The following is a 26,506-nucleotide window of genomic DNA, read 5'->3' as shown; positions in this document are numbered from 1 at the left end:
CTGTAGTGAGGTTGTCCTGGTTACTGGGAATAAAGTTGAAGTGGGGGAATACTGTTTAGTGGAACTCTGCCATTGTCCCACACCTCTCAGAGTTCTCTGTCTCTCCCCCCCTCCTTGTGCTAGTAGAGCTGATGACACGTGATTAGAAGGCTATCTCTTCTTTACAGTAAAACAGTTGTCTGCAAGCAAAAGGCACTGGAGTTATTTCCTAAAGTGGATGAGGTGATGAGCCTGATGAATGAGGATGAGAAAATGGTTGTTGAGCTTCAGGATAAACGGCAGAAAGAGCTGTGGAACCTGTTAAAAATTGCCTGTGTGAGTAAAGTGGAAGATATTTTTCTGGTTAGGAACATCAGATTCTTCTCCTTCTGGCGAAGATCAAGTAGAATTAACTGTGCCCACGGCTCCCTCCCAACTCTCAGAATCTTCCGAGAACCCTTTCCCCATCATCTTGCCTGCTAAGAAACCAGTGGGCTTCACAAGTTCTGAGGGCTCTAGGCCAGACTTGTTGGGCCTCACGTTAACTGAGTGTATAACCCTAGAGCATGCCCCATCCTGTCCTGTTGCTTCCCCCTGCATTGTGAACTTTGCATTGCTGATATTCTTCAGGGATCCTGACAGCTGTTTAGAAATTACTGGCAGCAATGCCTTTAAATGAAAATAGTGTATTTCTTCATATTGCATGTAGAAAGCTTGATCTGTGTTCTTCCTCTCCTGCAGAGCAAGGTGCGTGGGCCTGTCAGTGGGAGCCCAGACAGCATAAGCGCATCACGCCTTAGTAATCCTGGTCAACTCTCATTGCAGGTTCCAGCCCTGCACAGTAATTTACAGGATCCTGGGATTAAAAGGTAATATTTAAGGCAATGGTTTGCTCTCATAGCTATTGGTTACCTCTGCACTGGTCTTCAGCAGGTGGTTTGGGACCACTAGTGTGTCACGGCCTGATCCAGAATGCGGCAGCTAGACTGGTGACTGGGAGCAGCCACCGAGACCACATAACACCAGTTTTGAAAGACCTACATTGGCTCCCAGCATGTTTCCGAGGACAATTCAAAGTGTTGGTGCTGACCTTTAAAGCCCTAAACGGCCTCGGTCCAGTATACCTGAAGGAGTGTCTCCACCCCCATCGTTCTGCCCGGACACTGAGGTCCAGCGCCGAGGGCCTTCTGGCGGTTCCCTTGCTGCGAGAAGCTAAGCTACAGGGAACCAGGCAGAGGGCCTTCTCAGTGGTGGCTCCCGCCCTGTGGAACGCCCTCTCACCAAATGTCAAAGAGAAAAACAACTACCAGACTTTTAGAAGACATCTGAAGGTAGCTCTGTTTAGGGAAGCTTTTAATGTTTTAATAGACTATTGTATTTTAATATTCTGTTGGAAGCCGCCCATAGTGGCTGGGGAAACCCAGCCAGATGGGCGGGGTATAAAAATAAATTATTATTATTATTATCCACAGTGGGTCATAACAAGGGCAGCAGCCCCATGCAAATATATGGTAGAAGAGTAAGAATTGGGTCCCCAACTGCATGTTTGGATTAAAAGTGGGTACTGGGTCTGAAAAGATTGAAGGTACCTGTTCTGCATTACCCTTTTGTCTGCAGTTAGTTGAACTGGGTAATACTTTCCCTTGCTGTTTCCCTTGCACACGCATAGACTATGTCATCTTACAAATGTGTCTAAAGTTCCTGTGTTGCATTTTTGTATGTTACATATGTGCTGTAACTCGTAGGCAATACTCGTCACAGGTTACCTTGACACCTTGACACGCATGACAGAAGAAAGGTGTGTGACTGGTAGCATGCTTGGTTGGAGCTGGCTGACTTCACAAGGAAATACTTTACTGGCTTCCGATAACATTCTCAAAGACAAACAGATTCATTCCTCTGTTCAGCATTGCAGTGTACATGCTTTTTTTCAAGCAAGGAATGAATTATTTTTAAAACATGCACTGTATCACTAGTTACCCTTTTTATTATCTGTTCTCAGCCAAAGAGAGCAAACTTTACACTTCCTTTGAAGAACACCCCTTTAGTCACACAGCAAACTGTCAAACTGAGGGCAGTTAAAGCAGTTTGTGATTCACTTTTTAAAAACAAAACAACAAAAATAGGTTCCCACTAGCCTAGTGAAGGCATGAAGCAGCTCTGCAAATCCTGGCAAAAGTATGCCGTGATGAAAAAATGGACCTCCTTTATGCCAGTTCCTTTTATTGTGATATTCTTAAAAATCTTCTTGGATTTGTTTTAGTGAGGAGTTACTGATGGAATCTCAAAGTCTCTGCAATCAGCTAGAGAATGTGATGCACCACACAATGAAGGATCAAGAGCACAGCTTTATGGTAACATCTTATGTTTTCTGTTGTAAAGTGACTGGGGCGAGGGGAGCGGGGAGACTGATGCTTTGCCAGTACAGTCCCTGCAGGTCAGTTTGAAAGTGGGTGGCATTGCCCCTCTCTCAGACACCTGATGTTAGATGGTTGAAAGGTAGGTGGCCTTCCCCATATGATAGCACCAATAACTTGTTTCTAGCCAGCGAGAAAGCACTCTTATTTAGACTAGCTTATAGTCACACAAGAGAGGATTTAACCTGAGCTGAAAAATACTTTGGAGGGAATTGGACAGGAAGCCACAGTTTTTATGAATGAGGTGTCTCAATAAGCACTTGTTTTTGTTTAGGCTCTGGACTGGAGTTGGTTGAAACTTCAAGAGGAAGAAAGAGGAAAAGGCCTAGAACAAACCCAGATGTGAAAAGGGCCACTATTAAATCGCTTAAAAGCTAACATTTTAAAAGTTGGTAGCCTGCTATGAATGGAGGCTGCTACCCTTGTTGAGAAATCTATGCCTATTGCCCACTGACTGATTGTATTCATTTTTTACTCTTAATCATCTGTATATATAAAATATACTGTTTGTGAACTATGTTTGAGTGTAAATTCTCTCTAGACCTCCCTAAAGCGTAAATTGCCCCCTCTAGCCATTTCCCACTTGGTATTTATTAAACCTCTGACTTGGAAGCAAACTTAGAAGCACCAGTTTTAGAAATAGCATACATGCAGGATATGGGTCAGTATGCACCATTACAGATCAGGATAGCCATTCAGGGAGGCTTACCTCTTCCACTAGTACCGTAAGTTGGTCTCTGCAATTAGCTTTGAACTTAATGGTCACCAGGTAGGGGTAACCACCTTTGTTCCAGTGATGCTGACTTCAAAGGACCCCATACCTTGCAAGTTGTACAGTACCCAGTGCAAGCAGAGGAAATGCCAGGTCTAGCTTAGGCAATAAAGTTCAAGCAGCTAAGGCAGGTTATGTGGTTGAGCATGCAGCTACAAACATACTGGCTTAAAAGCCTAAGGACCATGTAACTTAGGGGTAACCAGTTTGGTGCTTGCTAGCAGTTGCTGGACTTACAACTCCACAGGTTTGCCAGAGGTTGAATTGAGGGATGTTGTACAGCAGCCTCTGGGGAGCACCATGTTGGCTGTCCCTGATCCTGTGAAATGCATTGCCTTGAACAACAAAGCTGGTAGGATCCCAGTGTTTGGATTGGGGTCACACTGATCATAATGAGAGAGATAATAACAAGATGGCCTTTCCAAGGACAAAATTATGTTCTTTCCTGCACTTAACAAGGCAGAAGTGTTAGGTCCTCATTTTTCCATAGCCAAAGTATCCTTCTGACTGAAGCATCTGAAGGGGTTCACAACTCAAGGATGGACTAAAGTTAAGATCTGGAGCACTGGCTCTTCAGACCTTGGCATTCATTGCCCAAGCTATAATTCCGAAACTTTCCTCGAAATTAAAAAGCTTAGCAGATTCTCACAAGATTGTAGAGATGTGACAAGTGTTACAGATGCACTCTGACTGAACTGGGCTTAGAGTACCTTATACACACTTCCACTGTCAACACTCCCATACTGTGTCAAATTCAGTTACAAGAAAGCAGAACTGATTCTGGTGGTGCTGCTTCACTGGCCTTGAAGGACTTGGGTTACAGAACTACTACAATCAACCTGACCAAGTCGCTGTCCAAAGCTATGAGAAACTACTGAATGTTCTCCCAAAACATTTCTCTCTCAGGCAATGCAGGTTTTGCTTCAGCCATGCTGCAATGGGGGAAGCACTTTACCCAAATACTTCTTGGTGCCAGAAAGCCCTAGCTAGGGTTTGGGGGGAAGGTATTTCAATGCCTCATCTGAAGCGCTATTGGAGTTTTGCATTCCATATTGCTGCACAAGAACTCAACCGAGATTGTGAAAAGAACTTCAGACCAGGCAGACACTGAACCAATCAAGTAAATTTCCTCTCAGGTTGCTGCCCTGGAAATACTTGTTCTTAGTTGTCATAACATTGGCCAGACAAATTTCAGCCCTTGTTGTTGTATCAGTCAGTGCTGACTAAACTAATCTTTCCTGCACCCTGAAGGTCAGGAGTATCTAGATTGTGTCCAATGCTACACACACAGAGTTCCACTAATGGAACAGGACTGCCCCTTTCTCTCCCCACTCCCTCAAAACCTGCTCCAATCTTCTGGAGTGGATTTTGAGAGTACGGGAAGGGGAGAGTTTTGTTGTGCAAGCAGGTCTGCTGCACTTGGGAAACAGCAGCACTGGATATGACCCCATGTCCCTAACCTTTTGCCTAAAGCACACAGACACCAAAGAGAACTGATGGCATACTTGACTTTGGTAAACATTATCACAGTTGAGTACTCTCCTCCCCAAAGGCACCCCCATTCTTGTTACTCAAGAAAGAAAATGGCAGAAAGTCTAGCCCCCCCACCCAGAATGATCAGTGCTGCTATCCAACATCCCTTGTTTGGATCCCCCACCTCAAAGCACCTCAGCTGAATTACATGCTGAAACTACCAGACAGGACTTAGTCCAATGCTTTAGCACAGGCCAGCCTACAGTGCAAGTGAGGAGAGTGACAGTTGCCTGGTTCCCTTCCATCTACTGAAGAGAATGAACATTCAGAGTAACGCAAATGTCCCTCTGTAATTGCCAGGTGTTGCACTTGTCTAGCAGAGCAATGTGCTTTACATACAGCCACCCTCCAATTAGATATGAGAGCAAAATGTAATACAACCCTCTCTCCTTGTCTCCCTATTGTAGCTTAGTCTTTGGCTTTTTAGCTGTGTGCTAAAAGAGACAGTAACCATACAAGGAGTAACTTCCAAATGTGATTTTGATTTATTTCCACTTTGATGCAAAACCAAAGCTTTCACTACAGCACAGAGACCAGTTATACAAAAGGTCGTGAGGTGCAGGACATGCAGGATGTGATGTAGGAACACAGAAGGATGGGAGATTATTTCCTTTCACCAGATGCTATGCTGTCTTCTGAGGAACACATTTTAAAGAAACTGAGGAACTGAACTGAAATGTAGGACAACCATTACAACTTCCATGCATGCCTTCAAGTATTGCCCTTCATGGTAGGTTTGCACTCTCCAGACTTCAAATGTTGGGGGTTACAACAATTCTTTGGAAGAATATCAAGTTCACACTTTTTGAAGTTTCACGGAAGAGTTTAAGGCCAGAACATGTGGGGTTTGTTTTCTCCTTCATCTTCCAAATAAAGATCTAATACTTCATTAAAACCTACATTAAGCTTCGAGCTCAAATCCCAGCCCAATTTTATGGCCGCCAGTACTGAAATTCTTGCCATCAATCAGAGCAGAGAGAGTCAACTTCACACCTGGGAGAAACACAGTGCCATTATTAAGAGAATACAGCAGACTATCAACCAGTAAGGGAGAACAGGGGGGAAAGTCAGAAGAGAAGACTCGCAGCTGAGAGAACTCAAGGTTCTAGATGTCAAGATGTGTGCTAGATCTCAAGGTAATTCTTTGGTAAGACTCCCATGCACTGAGGTTTCTCAGGCAAGTTGTTCTCTCTAGACACACACTGGCTACATTAGCTTCCCTTTGTGGCAGGATTTACTCAAGGCATAATCCAAAAATAAGGTGGCGCATACTGTTCTTTACACGGTTTGGACCCACTACCCCATGATGCCCTAGAAGTATCACTGGAATTTTCTAACTCATTTTGTCCTACAGCCAAGATGCAAGCAAAATTAAGCTATGCATTCAATACATTCACAGTTTACATACCAGGTCGTAAGGTCTGAGTGTAGCCAAGTCCAATGAGGCTGGCATTATTGACTTTGGCCTAGAAAGAAAAAAAGGAACATTCAACAGCGTTACCAGTTTTTACTTGCTTTCCTGAGAAAGTTTATGAAGAGTCAGCAGTCTTCTAGAACTAGATCCATCAGCAAAGAGGTGGAAGACGCTGGTAGTTATATGTTGGCAACTGCTTTCTGAGCATAAAAAGTCCCTCCTTCACCAGTCTGGGTAAAGGAATGGTGCCCACAGTAGTGGAAACACTAATGTTATTGCCCTTAAGCATCAATGTAATCAAAATCCATTCTCCTGTGTGTCATGAAGAGGAAATGATCACATGCAATATAGTCAACATTACCCAGAAGGAAGGAAGATTGGATGTTAAACAAAACTTAGGGTAAAGGTAAAGGGTAAAGGGACCCCTGACCATTCGGTCCAGTCGTGACTGACTCTGGGGTTGCGGCGCTCATCTCACTTTACTGGCCGAGGGAGCCGGCGTACAGCTTCCGGGTCATGTGGCCAGCATGACTAAGCTGCTTCTGGCAAACCAGAGCAGTGCATGGAAACGCCGTTTACCTTCCCGCCGGAGCGGCACCTATTTATCTACTTGCACTTTGATGTGCTTTCGAATTGCTAGGTGGGCAGGAGCAGGGACTGAGCAACGGGAGTTCACCCCGTCACAGGGATTCGAACCACCCACCTTCTGATCGGCAAGCCCTAGGCTCTGTGGTTTAACCCACAGCGCCTCCTGGTTCCCTAAAAAAATCCTCAAAAAATCCTCAAAACCACAAAAGGCTTCATTCTTAGTAAGATGATAAACCTAAGCCGTCAACCTACAGGTGGAATACTGCTCCATATAAAACAGTACCCTGCATGCAGAAAGGCTACGTTCAAACCCTTCTCCCAGAGGACATATTCTATATGTAGGAAATTCAATAAGAGCACTCACTCCACCTGAAGTTGGACCTGGATGAAGACTTATCTACCAAATGAGATCTCGATACAGTACATAGGATTGATACCACTGCCAAATATACCAAAAATCTCACAAATAGTGAAAGTCTTCCTACTCCCTAAGTTGATTCTACACAAACAATTCACAGCTAGCATAAAACAAACAAGTGAATTTGTTTTTATAAGACACTAGTCCATACTGAAACTTTCACTTGACAACTCGTATCACTGAAATTGTTGCATATAGGGTTCATACTAGAATCACAAGGAAAAGGTTAACATAAAACTTCTGCTATTGTTAAGACTGCTCCAAAGACATCTGAGGCATAAAGCCAAGAGGCAAGGAAAATGGGACAGTGCTATACAATTAACTTGAAATTATCAGCACACATGTATAACATACTGGGAAGATGGCAAAATTCTTACCGAGACAGAAGCTTTATCATCCAACTGGTACTTGGTGGCAATACCAAACCGAGTGTTATTACTGCCAGCGGTCCAAGCAAGACTGACAGATGTTTCAATGTTGTTATTAACCTTCTGATAGATGGAGCCACCAAATTCAGTGCCATCATTCCTATTTTTTAAGAGAGCAAATGAAGATTTCATTTTGCCTTTATAGAAGTTTTTCAAACAATTGCAAATATTTGCCCTTATTCTCTTTACCTCTACCCCAGCCTTATTCTAGCTTGTATTGATTTTCTGTTTTTCTAGTCCGTCCCCACCCCACCCTGCTTTTAGGGCTAAGAGTGGCTGACAACAATTTTGAATAAAATGGTTAAATCCATATATATTCCCTTCTTGTCCTCACATTTTCCCTACTAGAGTAGAGGTTCTGTAGCTAAAGTTAGACTTAGGTTAATATATGAAGATGCACCAATTATCAGCTGGAATAGGGAAAAGATCTGAAATAATGACAAGCATATAAATGATATTTTTTCCCCAGCTGGGTTGAGAGGGAAGCACTTTCTGATATGAAGCAGAAAGACCAAATATAAGCTAAAATGTTCCTTTCTAAACTGCACTCTGAATGCAAGAGCAAGTGAATGGAGATTGGAAGGAGCCATTTCCCATCCCGATCTCCTTAGCTTCAGCATGTGCCTTCATGATGGAATATACCCTGCTCCATGCAAATTAACTGCCCCGGTGCTAGCATAATGTGAGAGAACCAAAAGTAATTCAACTGTGCACTCATTTCCTTTTTAATGAGTTCCTGGATCCTGGCAAATGCCCTAGAAATCTATGGACTAAGAATTGTGCTCTTTCTGGGAAAGAACCATAGGTGGTCAGCAAAGACTTGGTTTGCAACCTTCAAGACTGAAGGCAAAGGTCACCTTCAATACAACCTCAAATTTAATCCCTTTCATATATGCATATCGCCTGTCTTAGCAGAAAGCTGATATTGCATATTTTATTGATTATGTTTTATTATGTTTTCTGGTTTCTGTACATTCTGGCCTCCTGACCACAAAGAAATACTTACACATTTGTGTGCAGCTGGAAGTCTGCTGCCTTATATCCCAATGCAAAGTTATTCTGTGAAAGTTTGGACTTGGCTGTGTCGAAAGCCATCTGATACCCAGCAAGCCAACCTTCATAGCCCAGAACAGCCCAGCCATGGATGGTTGGTCCAGCGAGGTCAATGTCAACATTACAACCTAGGTTTAGATACTCCCGTTTATAGGATGTCTTCAACTTTCCACTCTTCTTCCTGGGAAGGTGTAAGAACAGGGAATCAAGTTTAATCCCATCTATAACCTCTAGTAGGCATTTCTTACAAACCCATACATTTAGCAGAAAACTGGGCATGAATTACCCCTGCGTGCTACCTGATGTTACATAATTGATTCAGTGTCACTGTCAATATTTCAATACATTCATTTAAAGACAGCCTTAAGCAAAAGAATAGGAAAGCACCTCCTATGTGAGCTAGCAGCTCCAGTACAACAGTCTGCAAGTGGTACCATCACCTATGAGGAAAGCACCCGGCTAAAAGTAGCCCTCTCGAGGGATGAATACTTACCCTGTGTTTGGTACAAACATGGTTTCAAGGGTCAGCTTCAGTCCCTCAGCCAGCTGAAGTGAAAAAAGAAAAATATAGTACTCGTCTTTAAAAAATAATTACTTAATAAGTGGTATTTTCTTACTACTTTAACTGCTTCTACTTAGCATTTCTTGTTCTTTGTAAATTATGGTAGTCTGCAGCACAGAAAAATGAAAAAAAATGTATGATGGAAATCCTAGAGAATCAAAAGTTTTCAAATGTTACAGTCTTTGAAAACCAGGCCATTATACATTACCTCATTATTTAGTGCCACCTGTGATAAAATGGAAGGTTCCCAAATTACATATAACTCAAAAGATCTCACACTTTTTGTCTCAAATACCTAACTAGCAGCCCAAGTACTTGTTGTTTCTGCATATGTGAATTCATTGACATACTAATTATATTTCTTGGATTGAAACTCAAGAACTCACAAAAGCACATCTAGGCATCAATTTTTGATAGATTATAAAGCAGCCTCACCATTTTACGGTCAAGGTATATTCAGAACACCAATTTTCCCTACCTTCAGAGGTAAGGTGGCTGATAAATGGTGAGAGGACCTTTTCAGCAATGGTGTCTATCTGTAGATATAGTCTGTAGATATCTCCAGATATAATCTACATTACATTACTACCAACCACTAACTTCAGAATCCCTCACCCCCACTTAAAAAACTCCCCACAACATAGAAAAAGCTATTTTACACAACTCATTCTTTTCCCATAAGCCTTTGCTTAATTTCTTCTAGTTTACCTGCTATGCTGAAGTCATGATTCCATTTCCTCTTACCTTATTCTCCATGGACAGTTCTGTCCCCAAGGTGTTGTCAGTGTTCCATTTCTGAGTGAACGTAAGTCCATAGTCCTTGAACTTATATTTGGTCTCTAGGCTGCCTGAGGCTTTGCCTGTGTCTGTGTTGGAGGAACCAGTGGTGATAAATTCCTGTAAACATACCACATTTGAATTACAATGCAATCATGTTTTAAAATGAATATGCAATTCCAGCAAATCATGCAAGCTTTAGTTCCGCCTGCACAATATGCTTTATAATCACCCTGTAACATTTATTCACTGGATTTCATGGTCCTACCACATCTAACTTCTCCTTTCTGATGTCTGGAACCAACAATTTAGCAACAAACGCTTCATAAGGTACAAAAAATTACAATATATTGGGTGCTAGACACAGCCACCAGAATGTTCACTGAAGGGCTCTCTGATAATACAGTTTCAATCTTTCCTGATCAATATCCTGCCCTACTTCCAAATATTCTTTTAAGTAATCAGTTTGTGTGCATAAAAGAATTACACATTTGGAATCTTAATACACGGCAACAGAAGTTGTGTTACATGAGGCTAATACTTCTTTTCTTCAATAGTGTTGAAAGACTCATACTGCAACTGCTCCATCGACCATCTTAATGGAGCTTGCAGACCACCATTTGAGAACCTATGGTCTAGGTCATTACTGTTTATTTATTTATTTAAAAGCATCTATAAACCACTTATTTTTAAAATGAGCCTTGCATATTACTCTTCAACAAAAAACCCTTCTAGTCAGCTTGCCTACAGTATGCCTTTGTTGGCTATTTAGAGCCGAAGAGGCACACACAGACACCTATAAGCTTTTGTGGCCACCTAAAGCTTATTTTTATGTGCCACAGGAATCAGGCAAGTAGCTGATGATCAGGGTTATAAATAGCCAACTGCCTAATCTAAAGTTATGAGTCTGTGGGCACAGCCCATCTTTTTAGGTTATTTTTGTACAGTGATTAGCTTCTTGGTGCTAGATGCTAATGTTGCCTTAGATACTGTACAATTTCACACACATACAAGTGCCTGACCACAACTTACAAGCTAATGAGGAAGAGAAGCAATTGGAAAAAAGAAAACAGGAAGGCAATTTTAGTTCAGAAACATGGTTCAGCTTCAACACAGATTTTCCCTGGCTTAAGAAGGATATGACATTTTGGGTAACTTTTGTGTGTGTGTGTGTGTGTGTGTGTGTGTGTGTGTAGCAGCCAGTTAAAAATAATTCCTAGATCCTCTTTAAAAAGGTTGAGCTGGCGCCAGTGGAGGAGAAACATTTCATTTAACTTTCTTTGTTTGCTGAGTGGGGAGAAAAGAAAGAATCTTGCAGTCATATGATCAGACCAGGATTTTCCTGGCAGCTGCAACAAGATCTGAGTGGGGAAAGCAAGAGTGCACACAACATATGTTACATTTCATCTTACAACTGTCATATGTGATGGTTGCTTAGACCCCCATATATCTGGAGTGCCAAGCGCCACTTAATCTGAGCCAATCCCCAAATTCTGCTTTTGACATGACATTTCTGTAAAGCTCAGCACATACATGTGAAGTTATAGGTCTTCATGACGTCAGACAGATCAAAAAGGAAGGCCACAGCAGCATAGAGGCCTTCTAGCTTTACATGATTTTGTTGAAACACATGATGGCCAGGAACGTAACCCCTGCATAAGATGCAAGTTACCTGTACTGTGCAGTTTGCAGAAATAAATTTTCTGAAACAATTGAGCAGAACTAGAATACTAATGGTCAAAGGGGTGGCGCATGACAACCAACAAACACCTTGGGAAGGAACAGAGCTCCAAGGAGCGCAATGAAGTGCCACACACCACACTAAAAAGTCTTTCCATGATCCCTGCACTTAAGAGCCTTCAGAAGATGCTGTTCACATATCTTCAGCAATATGGATATGCATAAGAAGTCCTGTCATTATAAATATACAAACTGCTGCAACTTCCAGGACCACCCTCTTTTCATATACAGTAGTACCTCTAGATACAAACGGGATCCGTTCCGGAGCCCCGTTCGCATCTAGAAGCAAACGTAACTAGCGATGGCACGACTGCGCACGCCGCTTTTCGCCGCTTCTGCGCATGACGTCATTTTGAGCACCTGCGCATGCGCAAGTGGCGAAACCCAGAAGTAACGCACTCCGTTACTTCCGGGTTGCCGCGGAACGCAACTCGAACGCAACCAAGCAAACACACACACACACACACACACACACACACAGCGTTTAGGATTCCAAGAGGACTTTTTTAAAAAAGCTCAAGTCCTGCTGCAAGGTGAGCAGGGATGCTACTGGCTGGATGGGGAGCTCTCCATGAGCCACCAGTTCCTCACCAACTACTTCAGAGATTTAGTCACCAAGTGATACTACTCAGAAATACTAACTTCTAAATTTGAGGCTATCAAAAATAGCATGCCTGTGATCACACTGCTGTCTCCAATTCTTTTGACAGTTCAAGTGCAAATGCTACTGATGTATGGAGCTGTACACAATGCAACATTTAGTGTCTGGTTAACCACATTTACAGGACGCGTAACCTTTTACCTTTAACCACATTTACTTAGCCATTAGAATGGATTAGGAATGGCAGTGGGTCATGGTCCAAGTACACAAACCTGAAGGAGAGATATATAACAAGAAAGCAAATACGTGGTTCTCTTACCAGCTGAATAAACATCCAAAAATCAGTGTTGCATGTAAAAGGGAGAAGTCACGTTAGAAGTTAGCATCTTTAATAAGTCAGTAAAGGTGAACCAATCCAAGTATCCATACTGCCACTTCCACTTGCAGAGTCAGATTGTTTAAGCCATAGTTCTAGCTCTAAACTCCTTCAAATGATTACCTCTCCCACTACAGCTATTCTGAACATGGCAGACAAGTGGACAGGTCATTTGTCACCAGTCCAAATCCTTTCTTCACAGTTTACTAGCAGCTGTTCTATGAGATGTCAAGCACTCAGGAGTCAAGCCTCAAAACACTAAAGCTAATACTGCATGGAGGGGTCCTAAGTATAACCTTCAGGACACCCAAAACATACAGGAGAAGCAGAATGTTAGGTGTGTACATTGACTCTGCCAATGCTGTAAAGGTAATATTAGTGCTCCACAAACTCTCCTGTTGCAACAATAATTCAAAGTACTCATTACTTACCACTCCGCTGGAAGACTTGGTCTTCAACTCTAGCTTGACCATTCCAAACCCTGAAATTGCCAAAACATTAGTTTCTTATTTATACCACAATAAATGAATGAGAAACAAAGCCCAAAAAGTAACAAATTGGGTGCATCTGCCTTTAAAAGGTGCTTGTGATGAGCACCAATAAAAAGAGAGGCCAGCTTAGCTCTAATGGAAATTCTAGGAATCACTTGACAGAGATCCACAGATTTTGGCAGGCACTGGCAACATCTGGTTGACTGAACAACTCTGACTCAGGGAACTAATGGCTTCCCATCTCTTTAGAAGGGTCCTGTTGGATCAGATCTAGCACTCAACTACCACAGCAGCCAAACAGATGCCTATGGAAAGGCCATAAACAGGATGTGAGTACATGTTCACTTTTTGGAATTGTGCTAAGATTTGGACATTTTGGGTGCATTTTAAGTACAGTACCTCCAAAGAACAGCTCAAAGACAATCAACAAACCCCTTTAAACTCAAGGAAACTGATATGGGGCTCACCTATGTTATGCCACACTTCATATTCTCAAAATTCCACTAAAGTTGCAGCGTTGCTGCAGAGACAATCCCAGAGCTGAATATGCAAGCCAATATGTGGCGCAGAGCCCGCTTTAATAAGCCTAAAGGGAGCCAATAGGAGGTTCCATGCCAGTTTGTGAAATCTGCAATCACCATAGAATGGAGGCCCTCATCCACCTTGAGAGATTATGGACAAAGTCAGATGAGGAGAGTCAAAAGCAGAAGACTGAAATGCAAGTGTTGCAGGCACCAGCTCAAAACCAATTGATTCATCTGAGAATTTAAGAGATGGGCTTTCCTTCCTGCTAGTGCTAGTTTTTAGCTAGTTGTGTTGCATTTTTGGAGAAAATGAATATACACTTTAAATAAAATATAGCATTTAAATAAAACAAGCATTAACTAAAACATCAAGGGATGAAAGCAAGGCCATCAATCCAATAAAAACTTTTAAGGATGGATGACAGATTGATAGAGTGAAGAAGGACAGAGAAACTAAGCGAAGGAGCAAGAACACTTCAAAGCTGTGAACAAAAATATGCCATTCTTAACACATCTGAAGACCTTTAACAACAGATTTCCAAAATATTTAGAGAATATATGCATAATGCTAGCATTTGTGGCAATAGTCCTGCTTACCATATCCTTTGTTGAATACATCCCTGGCAGATTTCCCCAGGTCACAGTAGGATGGTGGGATAGCCATGGGGTCTGGAAGAAGCAAAAAAAACAGTACATATTTGGAAATAAATGAGCATGTATGAACACCATTCTCAGCAATTTCTTGCCACTACCTTACATGTCACATATGATGAAGAACCATGAGTCTATTCATAAAGCTTCCTTTCCAACTATCAAGAATTTTTTCGAGGGCAAAGAAATAATCCAAAATTTGATAGAAAGATTTAATAGTTTGAGTTCAATAACATATTTATTCCATGGCACAGTCTGCTAAGCCAACAACTTCTTTCTCTTGTGTATGGTTCCAAGAGCAACAGAATGGCTCCTTTCTATCAACAGCTTCCTCATCAACCTTAAAAGCCTTTGATCCAAAATTCATATTGGCTCCCCCCACCCCACTGCCACCCACAGAAAATTGCCAGGCTTGTGGGAAGTGACAAGTCTTTTTACAGCAAGGCCAAACTCCACTAAAGATACTTGCTGCTTGATTACTTGGGGAAGTAGTTTCGTTGCATTATTCCCAACTCCATGTACTGGAAAACCTTGTCTTAAGGAAATAAATTTAGTGATGAGGTGTTGACCTATTGGGCTGTACAGAGAAACTTATGCATAGCTATCTTGCTACTCTCAAGCTTCTATTTCCATTTCCCCCCTAAAGCATAGCAGGAGTTCTTCTGAACTTTGCTGAAGAAGAAATCTATTCTTGGCACATTCCTCTCCAATGTCACCTTCAGGAAGATAGCAGCGGTCAAAACGCAGAACTGCTTTGCAAGTCTGACATGTGGGATATCAGCAAGCCAGCTTTGTGCTGCTGGATAACATAACTCTTGCTTTTAAACACATCATCTTAGTATTAAGGTTCTAAAAAATTTTCTTTAATATCTGAACTTCCATATACGTATAGATACCTGGGGGTCTAGCAGGACCACAGCTGAACATGGTTGCAGACTTCTTATTTCACAATTTAGCTCCTAAATCATTTACTTCTCAACGTGAACCTACAGGACTCTCCTCTAGCTCTTTGATATACACCTGTCAAATATGGGGGGGGGGGGGGAAATGCATGCATCATTAAAGATCAAAGCTATCACTTATAATACCTGCAACCACTACTTTTATACTCACTGTAACACAATGTTTATTCCAAACCTTCAAGGACAGCATGACAGGCAAACTTTTAAAAAAATACACATTAATTAATATCACTACTCTACTAGGTTTAACCCCGAAGGGAAGGAGCCGCTTCATATAAGTCCAGAGGTGTGAAAAGCATGTATGTGCAATATGTGGGGGATAGGGACAGGGAGATATGTGGGCATGTGCACTGGGAAACTGTTTACTACTGGCTTCTCAAATGTACACGTAAGTTATACATAACATTCACATACGACAGGTCTACTTGAAGAGATCCTTACCTTACTATACATCAGACCAACCTTTCCCTTGGAAAAGGGAATATGACACCTATGATTACCATTATCAAACGCCTGCCAGCTATAGAGGCTCCAAGCCTCCTGCTTGGGGAAAAAGGGAGTATCTGTATGCAGTCAGCTCTTGTAATTACTGGCAGCAGTGCATTCTGAATTCAGCCATTCAATTCCTAATCCAGCTCTTCAGTTCATTCAGGTGAGTCAATTCTTTCTATAAAGTAGACTCACTAAAAAGCATGGATCCAACCTAAGCCCGACCATTCTCTGTGTCTAATTCTTTCAATAATAAATCATGGTTCCAAGCTTTCCTCAAGTCCAATTAACATTGATTCTGGAGGTATTTCAAATCAGCCTCCCCATTTTATGCAGAATGTGTTAATCTGGACTCTCCAAGTGGAGATGGCTTTTTATTTTATGTTTGTCTGCTTGCTTCCTATATGCCTCTCAAAGTATTTTTTACCCCCCTTCAATTTCTTCTCCCTTTTGCTTTCACATATAATTTGTGCCCTATTCCCACCCCCAAGTACAGGCAATTTCTTCCATCCCTCCTCCCTGCTCCTTGTACATTCACTTCCTCCTAGACCAGCTACCCTCTCTATTCCCAGTTTATCATGACTTTTAGAGCTGCTGCTTGCATCTGTCCCCTGTGAGAGGGGGTGGACTGCAGTGCTAACACTGATCTGGAAGTGGGCTAGTTCTTCTTCTTTGGCGATCACTCGTAGCTGAGTAAGATTGTCTTCCATGAACACGGTTTTAACAATGAGGCCCTAAGTGACTGTGGAGGCCAATTCTGGATCCACACGTCCTTTCACAGTGGGGACATTGGTTTCCGGGGGGGGGGGGAGTTTATCACGGAGAGAGTTTGCCAAGCGTGCCTTCCTCTTAGCACATTTCTCCCTTATGTCCTGAGTTTGAGTGTCTTCAAAGCCCATGACACCTTTGGTAAAGGCTGTTCTCCAACTGGAGTGCTCGCAGGCCAGTGTTTCCCAGTTGTCAGTGTTTATACTACATTTTTTTATATTTGCCTTGAGACAGTCTTTAAACTTCTTTTGTTGACCACCAGCATTACACTTTCCATTTTTAAGTTCGGAATAGAGTAGTTGCTTTGGAAGACAATCATCAGGCATCCGCATATGACCAGTCCAACGAAGCTGATGTTGAAGAATCATTGCTTCAACACTGGTGATCTTTGCTTCTTCCAGTGGGCTAGTGCCCAGTGGTGGTCCCCAGTCCTCAGTTTCAGAAATTATGATCTATACTAATTGGCACCTATAAAAAACCCTTGTCAACTGAATGCAAGGCAGGAAAAAGAAAATGTCTGAAGACATTTATACTCCCAAGAAAGACAAAGCTACTAATCACCAGTTTTCTTTTTCCCAACCCTTCCTTTTCTGGTGAAATTCTGTACTGTGCATCCATCATTTCAGCCTAATATAATGTTTTACCACCAAGCCAAGCCAGCCCAATGAAAGATACTGACCTACTGTGTGCCATCCATGTACATTGTAGTATTGCACTTTAGGAATATTTTAGATAAGAACAATTTGTGTTGTTGTAGACAGAATAGTTTTCAAAGGTAGCATTAGAAGCAATAATTATTATTTTGTTCTTTTCTTTTTGTTCTTCCCAAGATTTATTTTTTTTAAATTCACAATACAATAAAATTGTATTCAGAAACATTGAAAATAGCGCCCATAATAATAGTAATCATCATCATCATAAAGTTTATTTACATCTTGGGTTCTTCCACCCCCTGCCTCAAATAAGAGATTGTATTTTTAAGGAAATTAAATTGTAACATATTTAGCATTATTGATCTGCAGTGTTGCAGTTTTGAGACTAAGAAATCAGTGGAGAGAAAACCAGAGAACTAATTTATTGGCTTTTATAAACATATTGTTTCATTCATGATTATGTTTTTAAAGTTTTCAAATTGAAGCCCACTCTGCTTTCAATTAATGTGCTATTTCTAACAGGTTCCCCAATTGGTTAATTTTCAGCTGAACCAGAAGAGAAGGCAAAAGAGTTATTGCAAGAAAGCAGTACTGAGTTATGTGGGGGCTTTGTGCTCCAACCAATCCTTGGGACTACCACCTGCCAGGGTCTGTACAGACTTAACATCCATCAGGTGTAGTGCCCAGCCAGCCTGTATTGATTCACATCTCAGCCATTTCTGTATGTGCCAATGCCACATACTGAATGAAACATGGACTGGATTTTCATATTCCAAAACTGCAATTGTTGTGCAGCTTTTCAAGAAGTTGCAGTCAAATGCCAGGCATTCAGACATCAAATCATTCCAAGTTCAGTGCTGGCACCAACATATCCAGCATACTTAGTGTGTGGCTACTCACCTGGCTGCATAGCACGACTTTGAGAAGCTCAAAGGCTACTTCTGTCATCCCCAGCCAGCATGGCTATGCTGTCTGGAGTTGATGGGAGTTGTAGTCCAAAATGTCTAACAGGCAACAGGCTGACGAAGGCTGAGCTAAGACCTGCCTGTTTACAGCTCTCATACAACAGGGTTTAAAGTAAGCACTCAAAACCACCCACCCACTTCTCCAGTCTATCCTGGGTGTAAAAAATTGCTTCCTTGAGACAGTGACAAAATTCACTTTGATATCTAGAACTATGATAAGGTAATATTGGCCTCTCCTGGCAAATCTGCCTGCCAATCCAATGCTCCTATTATCTTTGCCACTCAAAACGTTTCCTATAGCTCTAAACCAACTTCCTTGTTAGAGATAACATTTTAAAAGGTTGGCATTTCAGAAGGAAACCAAAGCAGCATGAGTTTAACCATACTACCCTTTCATTTTCAGCAGCAGCAGCTCCCTCTTTGGAGTTGCTCTGCAAGGAATCACAATTAGAATGACCATGAAGAAGAGAGGTAAGCACGTGTGGATGAACCTGGGCACACAAGACTGCAAGAATAGATATATACACTTGAGCAAGATTGAGAGGTGCTACTGAATGCAGTCCACCTGCAGATTTACAATAGTCCTGGAAGCCAAAAGAGCCGGGCAACTCCTATGTCCACCCAATACAATCATTGTGGGGTTACTACAAATTTCAGGAGGCATCACAGACACACACAAAAAACCCTATGGCCACAGCACTTATTGTGGAATTATCAGTATGGAACTTCCCACCCTTAGTTCTGCATCAAAATAGTAGTATTTTTGTTTAAAATAAAATGCCCAATTGCTGAGATTCCAAGCAATTCCACTGACATTTTCACGAATGTGACACCTCAGGAGATTTCACAAAAGTTGTATGTCTATCTACAACTCTCATGCTTCCATTTAATGATGGATGAATAGGAATTCTGTATATGCTCTAATTCAGTTATCGCCAGGACTTAAGCTTGCAAAGATTTACTTTTGAGTCCAGTTAAACATTGCTCTCTCTTACATCCATAACTTACCAGCATGTCTGTCAGACATAGATAGTGGAGGCCTTGCTTAAAATTCTTGCTCAGCCTCAAAGCTCTTTGGATAACCATCCCCCTCCAAATGAGGGGGCAGTACAAGCTATCCTGAGCTCTTTGAAAGAGATCAAAGCAGAAAACACCATGCATGTACAAATGAGCATCACCATCTCAAGACTCTCTCTGTGCAGATTTTAAAATCTATGCTTTTCAGAGGAAGGCCAACACATTTTTAAACCAAGCCACTGAATTCCAATAAGCCTACTAACAACTGCTGACACCATGCAAGTACAAACCACCTTTAACTGTGGTTTTATTGTCACATATTCCTTTTTGCTGTTACCCAAAAGCAGAGTTAGAAACGCAGATATGTAAATTAATTGCCAAATGGCACCTTAAACCTGGGTTACGGTCGCCACAACAGAATATCTAAGCACTATCCTTATTTCTATACTGCTTTACATTTTAAAGAAAAAAAAACCCTAAATGATATACAACACAACACATTAAAACATCAAATAAAACAATCCAGAATAAAACAAATTTAAGCCTCAAGGAAAATATTTCAGATTCTTCTCTAAGTGACATTTTGCTTTCCACATATTTATTTACCTACTTAATTTATAGAGCTGCCCCATAGCAGAAGTACTTTAGGAAGCCAGTGTGGGGTAGTGCTTAGAGTGCCAAACTAGGACCTGGGAGATCAGGGTTCAAATCCCTACTCAGTCATGAAGCTCACTGAGTGAACATGGAGTCAGTCACAGTCTCTTAATTTACCTCAAAGAGTCATAGTAGGGATTAATTGGGGGGTGGGGGGAAACCATGTACTCCTTGGAGGAAAAGGTGGGAGATAAATGCAATAACTAAGTTATTCTGCCTACCTGCTTAAGAAAGCTGGAAGGGCCAGCCAGATGGAGATGACAGTTGCCACCTGGCATTCAAAGATCTCCATGTGGTCACAACTGGACCTGCACAGTTCGCAAAATGCACCTGATGCCTGGCTAATTTTGAACACTGCTCAAAAGAAGAGGAAGAAAACATAATAGCTTGTGCTTTGCACAGCAAAGGTCCTAGGTTCAATTTCTTGGTATCTCCATTTAAACAAAAAAGGAGGATCAGGAAGCAGGTGATGTTAAGCCCTGGAGAGTTGCTACCAGTCAGAGGAGACCATGATGAGCTACACCAGGCTCCCATCACCCCTTGCTATGGGCCATGCTGGCTGGGGCTGATGGGACTTTCAGTCCAGCAACATCCGGAGGCCACTACATTGGCTAACCCCGAACTAGACTGATAAACAACCCGATCCCACACAAAGCAATTTCACACATTCCCATAGTTCACCTGTCAATAAACTGCATGTAGAATTATTAATTGCATCTTTATCACCCCACCATCACTACTTGTTCTCTAAACAGTGTTCAAAATTAGCCAGGCGCCAGACTACTGGCCACTTGTGACCAAGTGAAGCTGCTTGGGCATTGCCAGGATGGTGCCTGACATCACCACCATCTGGAAGTGCATACCTGGGAATCTTGGGGTCTTAACTGTTTTCACACACTAATGCCACATCTTGCAGAATTGTATCAGTTACATTTTATCTGCACAATCAGAATGAATTTCAGGAACCAATATGCTTTTTCTGTGCAGCCTGAGAAGGAGCAGTGAACAATGTTATAGTGAATTGCTGCTTGTCTTCACTTACCCCAACCCATAGTTCACAGTTGTGAATAATATTCTTATGTTACGAATGGTCTGTTACCATTATGAAAAACAGGTTGGAATAGGCTACAGCTGCTGTATTTCAAAAAGTGAAAATCCGGACACACAAAAAATACCACTTTTGAGCTATTTTTTGGGGAGATCAGCAAAAACGACACTGCTGACATGGCTTACCATACATCTGGATTCTCCCAGACATTTTGCCGATTTCCGCGGGGACAGTGCTTCCAACTACAGTAGTCCCCGAAATTCTGGACGTATGGCAACCCTAGAATAGGCCGATATATATGTGGGCTATCCCTGGATAAAGTGACTTTTCTTCTTTAAGCTCTCAAAGTTCTTAACCTAGCTCAGGCTTCCTCAACCTCGGCCCTCCAGGTGTTTTTTGGCCTACAACTCCCATGATCCCTAGCTAGCAAGACCAGTGGTCAGGGATGATGGGAAATGTAGTCTCAAAAAATATCTGGAGGGCTGAGGCTGAGGAAGCCTGACCTGGCTCAAAGTTGTCATCTGTTAGCCAGATGTTTAACTGATAATCAATCATGATCAGTCCATCATTTGCAAAATAAAGACTTTAGAACAGTCTTGCCCCAAAATGGAAACCAGATGTTCTGTTCTGGTGGCTATAACCTTGGTTTAATGAGCCATTTGGTGTCTAGCTTATCTATCTGAGTTTCTGACACTACCTCTAAAGAGCTTGAGATGGCAGACAAGCCTGCACACTTTAACCTGACAACAACCCTGTGAAGCAGCCTATGCAGAGAGATGGGGGGTGGGGGTGGGAATCCCCAAAGCCATCCAGTGAGCAGAGATTTGAACCTGTGCCTTCCTCTTGCTCTTAAAGTTTTTTCTCTGGAACGCACTTGCAGAATAAAAATTTGCTGGCACCACACCGATTTTTTTATCGATGAGAAATACATTGGAAAGCACGATTAGCAGTGCCCTCGGTATCTTGACACTTGACAGTCTTGATCTCAAACTGAAACTATTCCGCAAGTAAATTTTTTAGAAAAATACTTTGATGCCATAATATATCATACTACACTGAAATGTTCAGATGTTGCCCTTGAACCTTCCCGCCCCGCCTGCCAGCTTCTCCCTTTGGGTTCTGCTGCCTCAATTTCTTCATTGGTTTTTATTCTGCTCATTTTGTATGCCGAAGATCGCAGGGCGCTTCACACCGCCAAATACACAAGACGCCCCCGCCGCCGCCGCCCCCTCCCCCCTGCGAGCGCGGCCTTGGCAACAGCCCTCAGGCGGCCGGCGGGCCGGCGGGCGGGCGGGCGGGGGCTGGAGGCCCGCCCTCAGAGGAGCCCCTCGCTCGGCAGCCCGGGAAGGGCGGCGGCGGCGGCGGCGGCGAGGGGCAGCGCTTCCCCACAGGCCCTCGGCGCCCCAGGCCAAGCCGGGCCCTCTCCGCGCCCTCCACCCGAAGCCTCAGGCGGCCCCGCTCGCCGTTGCGAGGGCGTCGCCGGGCTCCTCCAGCCGCGAGCCGCCTTCCCTCGCCTGCCTTCCCTCGCCGCGCACCTCAAGGGCCGCCGCCGCCTCCGCCTCCGCCTCCTCCGTCAGTCCGTCCCTCCTTGTCAAGCTGAAGGTCTCCGTCTCCGCGCACTGCGCAGGCGTAACGCTCGGGGCCCGGCTCTGGCCCCGCCCCCTTGCCGGAGCTTGCGTCTGCCTCTGCCCCGCCTCTCTTTCTCTCGCGTCATCTCTGCGCAAGCGCACAGATTCCTTCCGAGGCGCAAGGGAGGGGCTCCCTGGCCGCCTGCTGTGCGCGGAATCGCCGAAGGGGGAGGGACCCCGGGGGTCATCTAGTCCAACCCCCTGCGAGGCAGGAAACGTTTGCTCCACGTGGGGCTCGAACCCACAACCAGGAGATTAAGAGTCTCACGCTCCGCAGACTGGCCTGCCCCCGTTTTTTGTTTTTGATTTTCAGTTACAAATAAATTGGAGATAAAAAAGGAGAACAGTAAAGATAATACCAACAATAACAACATTTGTCCATTTATTCCTGCTCTGCATTGTCTCGTTTCTTAACCAATTACTGAGTCACAAGAGAACTGTTGTTCTATGACTTCTAAGCTTAGGAGTTTTTGGTGAGTTACTTTGTCCAAAAAAATTGAGAGTCTGTGTACAGCGTCCACTGGATCACCTTTATACACATGTTGACACTCTTAAAAAGCTCTAGTTAACAAGACATAGTAAACTCTTACAGAAGTTATACTAGTTTTCTTCTATATGCTTGGAAGTTCTATCTTTAACAATACTTTACACCAGTTTTCTTGGAACAGACATTAAATTAACCAACCAACCAACCTGTAATTTCCAGCAAAAAGCCCCTGGATTGCTTTTTAAAAATGGTGTTCCCTTGACTGCTTTCCAGTCCTCAGAGATGGAGGCTGATCTTAGCAACAGGTTAAATATTTTTGTTAGAAGATCAGCAATTGCACATTTCTGTTATTTAAGAACTCTTGGGGGCTTGCCATCCAGACCTAGTGATCTGTTAGTTCTTATTTAAGAAGGCCCATTACTTTGATTTGTCTAATTTTGTGTTTTTGTTTTCCTCACTGGACGAAACTACCTGAGCTGCTAGTGCTTTGTATGTTAGTACCAACACCCTGTACATGGGCCAGCAGCAGATTGGCAGGCAGTGCAAATCCTGAAAGCATGGTTTAATATCCTGGCAGGAGGGAGTGGGTGGCACTGTGGTCTAAACCACTGAGCCTCTTGGGCTTGCCGATTGGAAGGTTGGTTTGAATCCATGCAATGGGGTGAGTTCCGATTGCTCTGTCCCAGCTGCTGCCAACCTAGCAGTTCGAAGGTACGCCCAAAAGTGCAAGTAGATAAATAGGTACCGCTGCAGCGGGAAGGTAAACGGCATTTCCATGCACTCTGGTTTCTATCACAGTATCCCATTGTGCCAGAAGCGGTTTAGTCATGCTGGTCACAACTCAGAAAGCTGTCTGTGGACTGGACCTAACCGTCTAGGGGTCATTTACCTTTACCTTACCTTGTATCCTGGCTGAAGCCTCCTGCCCAACCTCAAAGAGTAGCCCCATATAGAACACATTACTGTACAGTAATCCAATCCAATGCATGGACAGTTGTGTCCAAACTATCCCAATCCAGGAATGGCTCCAACTATCTTACCAGCCTAAGCCATTTTAGCAGTCTGAAGTGGTATTGCCCACCCAACACTTCGGTCCTATCACCTCATTTATAGAACAGGCATCCAAAGGGTATTCTGCAGAGGTGTGTCTGTCATGTCAACATCATTTAGGAATATACCTGTGTCTAAGATTTTATGGGCAAAGGAACAATAGAGATTTTGGGGGTAGGGAAATGGTAGATGGAATCAGCCAAGGAGAGGCAGATCCAACTTAGTTTTGTGCCCCTGCTCCTTGCTGCCGAAGAGTGCATCAGGCCCATCTCCTCCAGCATGCCATCCCCACAGGGGCCACAAGCAGGACCTGAGTGCAACAGTGCTCCCCCAGACTGAGGTTCTTGGGGCTGTGTCCCATTTGCCCAAACAGACCAGCAACCACTGTGCAGAAATATTATGAAGTTGTTTTGTTGATCTCTGGAAACTGGAATTGCTTTGTATGGAAAGTAGGAGGGTTAGGCAACAGAGAGCAGTTGTCTTGTTTTTGTTTAGTAGTTTAAAATGACATGGCTCTAGATAATGACTGCTGCAATAACCCCTTTTTGACTTCCTGCTTTTATCAGATTTGAAAGCTTTGTAATTTGTCAGATTGATAGGTGGTAACCCTAATGCTAAACATGTAAAGGAAAGTGATGCAAGCACCAGCCTCCTAAAGTTGAAGTCTGCTATCCATTCTGTAGTCTCACAAATCTGCACAATGTATTCTTCGACATTTCTTCTGCAATGTTTACTATTTTGCATTATTTATTTTGATTTTGCTAGTTATGGGAAATGCAAGAACATAAACAAATTTTAAACCTTCTCTGTGGCTTCAGAGATTTCAGCAGGCATGATCCATATTTTCAAGCAATTTTCACAGCTATGAGGTCTAGAAACTTGTTTATTAAAAACAGAAAGCTGAGACACCCAGGAATCTGAACTCTGTACCTATTATATTCTGCTCTTGTGAAACCTTTATATATACACAGGGCCTCTCCAGAGTGATGTCTTTGTTGGGGGGGGGGTGACTTGATCATGGATGGAGGACTTGACCTGGCATGTGTAACAGACTTGGTTGGATGAAGTAGATGGGCCTATCTTGCCACTGCTTGTCTGCCAGCCTTCTCTTACGCACAGCAACCCGGGAGAGGGGTTTGCAGTGATTTTTAGCAAGTCATTAGCTTGCACCAGGCATCCTATTGGGAAGACCCAATTTTCTGAGTGCAAGTTCTAGAAGTTGGGCAATAGAGGCATTACAGGATTCTTTTTGGTGTATCAACCTCCCTGCTGCACCAAGGATTCCCTGCCCAAGCTGCTTCAGGTCATGGTGGATGTTTTCCTAGAGACACCTAGTTTGGTTGTTCTAGGGGATTTTAACATCCATGCCAACACAACCTTACAAGGGGCCGCTCAGGACTTTGTGGAAAGCATGGCCTCCATGGGGCTGTTCCTGAATAGGTTTGGCCCAACTCATAGGCGCAGACATGCCATAGACCTGGTGTTCACCTCTATGGATGTGGGTGATCTGACACTAAGTAAAAGCAAAACAAAGTGCCATGGTTGGATCACTTCCTGGTGCAACTGGACTTCTTCACAACCCTTCCCCTCTGGGATGGAGGTGGAACTGATTTGGATGGTCTGCCCCTGCCACTTAATGGATCCAAATGGTTTCCAGAGAGTGGTAGATGTTTTATCCCATGCTGATGGCCTTTCAACCGATTCCCTGGTGGCCCGCTGGAATGTGGAGTTAACCAGGGCTATCGACTGTCTGGCTCCAAAGTGCCCTTTCTGATTGCATGGCGCCTGGACAGCCCCGTGGTTTTCCCCAGAGCAGAGGGCAATGAAACAATCACTGAGATGGCTAAAGAGCAAGTGGTGGAAAACTCATTCTGAATCGGACTGGACACGTCAAGCCTACCAAGTGGCGATTGTAATGGCGAAGAGGACCTTCTTCACCGCCTCTATGGCATCTGCAGAAAACAGCAGCAGGAGACACTTTTAGGTGGTTTGCAATCTAACGGAACCACCTTCATCATTGGGGCCTGGTAAGGCCCCCAGGATCTCCTGCAATGATTTTGCAAAGTTTTTTAACATCTATATGGAGCCACTGGGAGAGATCATCAGTGGGTTTGGGCTGGGTGTTCATTAGTATGCGGATGATACCCAGCTCTACCTCTCCTTTAAATCAGAACCAGTAAAGGCGGGAAATGTCCTGTGTGAGTGCCTGGAGATGGTTGGAAGTTGGATGGCAGCTAACAGATTGAGGTAGAATCCTGACAAGACAGAAATACTGTTTCTGGGATACAGGGGGCAGGCAGGTGTGGAGGACTCCCTGGTGCTGAATGGGGTAACTGCTCCTGAAGTATCAAGTGTGCAGCCTGGGAGTCATTTTAGACTCCCAGCTGTCCATGGAGGCACAGATCAACTCTGTGTCCAGAGCAGCTGTCTACCAGCTCCACCCCCATCATTCAGCCTGGAC

At 43.3% G+C, this 26,506-nt stretch overlaps 2 protein-coding genes across 7 annotated transcripts in view; one reads left to right on the top strand and one right to left on the bottom strand.

Annotated features, from left to right (window-relative positions):
- IKBKB (inhibitor of nuclear factor kappa B kinase subunit beta) overlaps nucleotides 1-2,913 on the top strand; it is a 29,106-nt gene extending 26,193 nt beyond the window's left edge. The window contains exons 18-21 of one of the 3 annotated variants that reach the window (XM_081016446.1): nucleotides 168-315; nucleotides 805-848; nucleotides 2,243-2,333; nucleotides 2,671-2,913. In XM_081016446.1, the coding sequence (XP_080872572.1) occupies nucleotides 168-315; nucleotides 805-848; nucleotides 2,243-2,333; nucleotides 2,671-2,742 (355 nt within the window). In that variant the 3' untranslated portion in view covers nucleotides 2,743-2,913. Of the gene's footprint in view, nucleotides 1-167; nucleotides 316-720; nucleotides 849-2,242; nucleotides 2,646-2,670 lie in introns of those variants that run through there. The other 2 variants (XM_081016445.1, XM_081016447.1) reach the window with 2 other exon arrangements.
- A 2,250-nt stretch (nucleotides 2,914-5,163) lies between these two features.
- Nucleotides 5,164-22,568, bottom strand: VDAC3 (voltage dependent anion channel 3). Of its 4 annotated transcripts, none has more exons than XM_081016466.1 (10): nucleotides 22,416-22,568; nucleotides 15,221-15,344; nucleotides 14,271-14,342; nucleotides 13,090-13,139; nucleotides 9,909-10,061; nucleotides 9,096-9,148; nucleotides 8,556-8,783; nucleotides 7,499-7,649; nucleotides 6,110-6,167; nucleotides 5,164-5,694 (listed from the first exon to the last, which is right to left on the bottom strand). In XM_081016466.1, exons 2-10 carry the CDS (start codon nucleotides 15,249-15,251, stop codon nucleotides 5,603-5,605), a joined length of 888 nt encoding a protein of 295 aa, XP_080872592.1. In that variant the 5' UTR covers nucleotides 15,252-15,344; nucleotides 22,416-22,568; the 3' UTR covers nucleotides 5,164-5,602. The 4 variants fall into 4 exon arrangements, with proteins under 4 accessions (XP_080872592.1, XP_080872593.1, XP_080872595.1 ...); XM_081016467.1 differs by lacking the exon at nucleotides 22,416-22,568 and adding an exon at nucleotides 18,097-20,963; XM_081016469.1 differs by lacking the exon at nucleotides 15,221-15,344 and having other exon boundaries at nucleotides 22,416-22,554.
- Nucleotides 22,569-26,506: the final 3,938 nt, after the last annotated feature.

Source organism: Podarcis pityusensis (genome assembly GCF_964106645.2).
Source record: "Podarcis pityusensis genome assembly, chromosome: 8".
NCBI lineage: Eukaryota > Metazoa > Chordata > Lepidosauria > Squamata > Lacertidae > Podarcis > Podarcis pityusensis.
The sequence above is the reverse complement of the archived record's forward strand: the minus strand, read 5'-3'. Positions and strand labels throughout refer to the sequence as shown.

Excerpts from the sequence above, each read along its gene's own strand:
- VDAC3 (XM_081016466.1), bottom strand. The coding sequence starts at position 15,251 with ATGTTCAGCTGTGGTCCTGCTAGACCCCCAG. Across the intron at positions 9,149-9,908 it reads AACTGTCCATGGAGAATAAG|CTGGCTGAGGGACTGAAGCT; the intron begins GTAAGAGGAAAT and ends TTTTCACTTCAG. Across the intron at positions 6,168-7,498 it reads ATGATAAAGCTTCTGTCTCG|GCCAAAGTCAATAATGCCAG; the intron begins GTAAGAATTTTG and ends TTTTCTTTCTAG.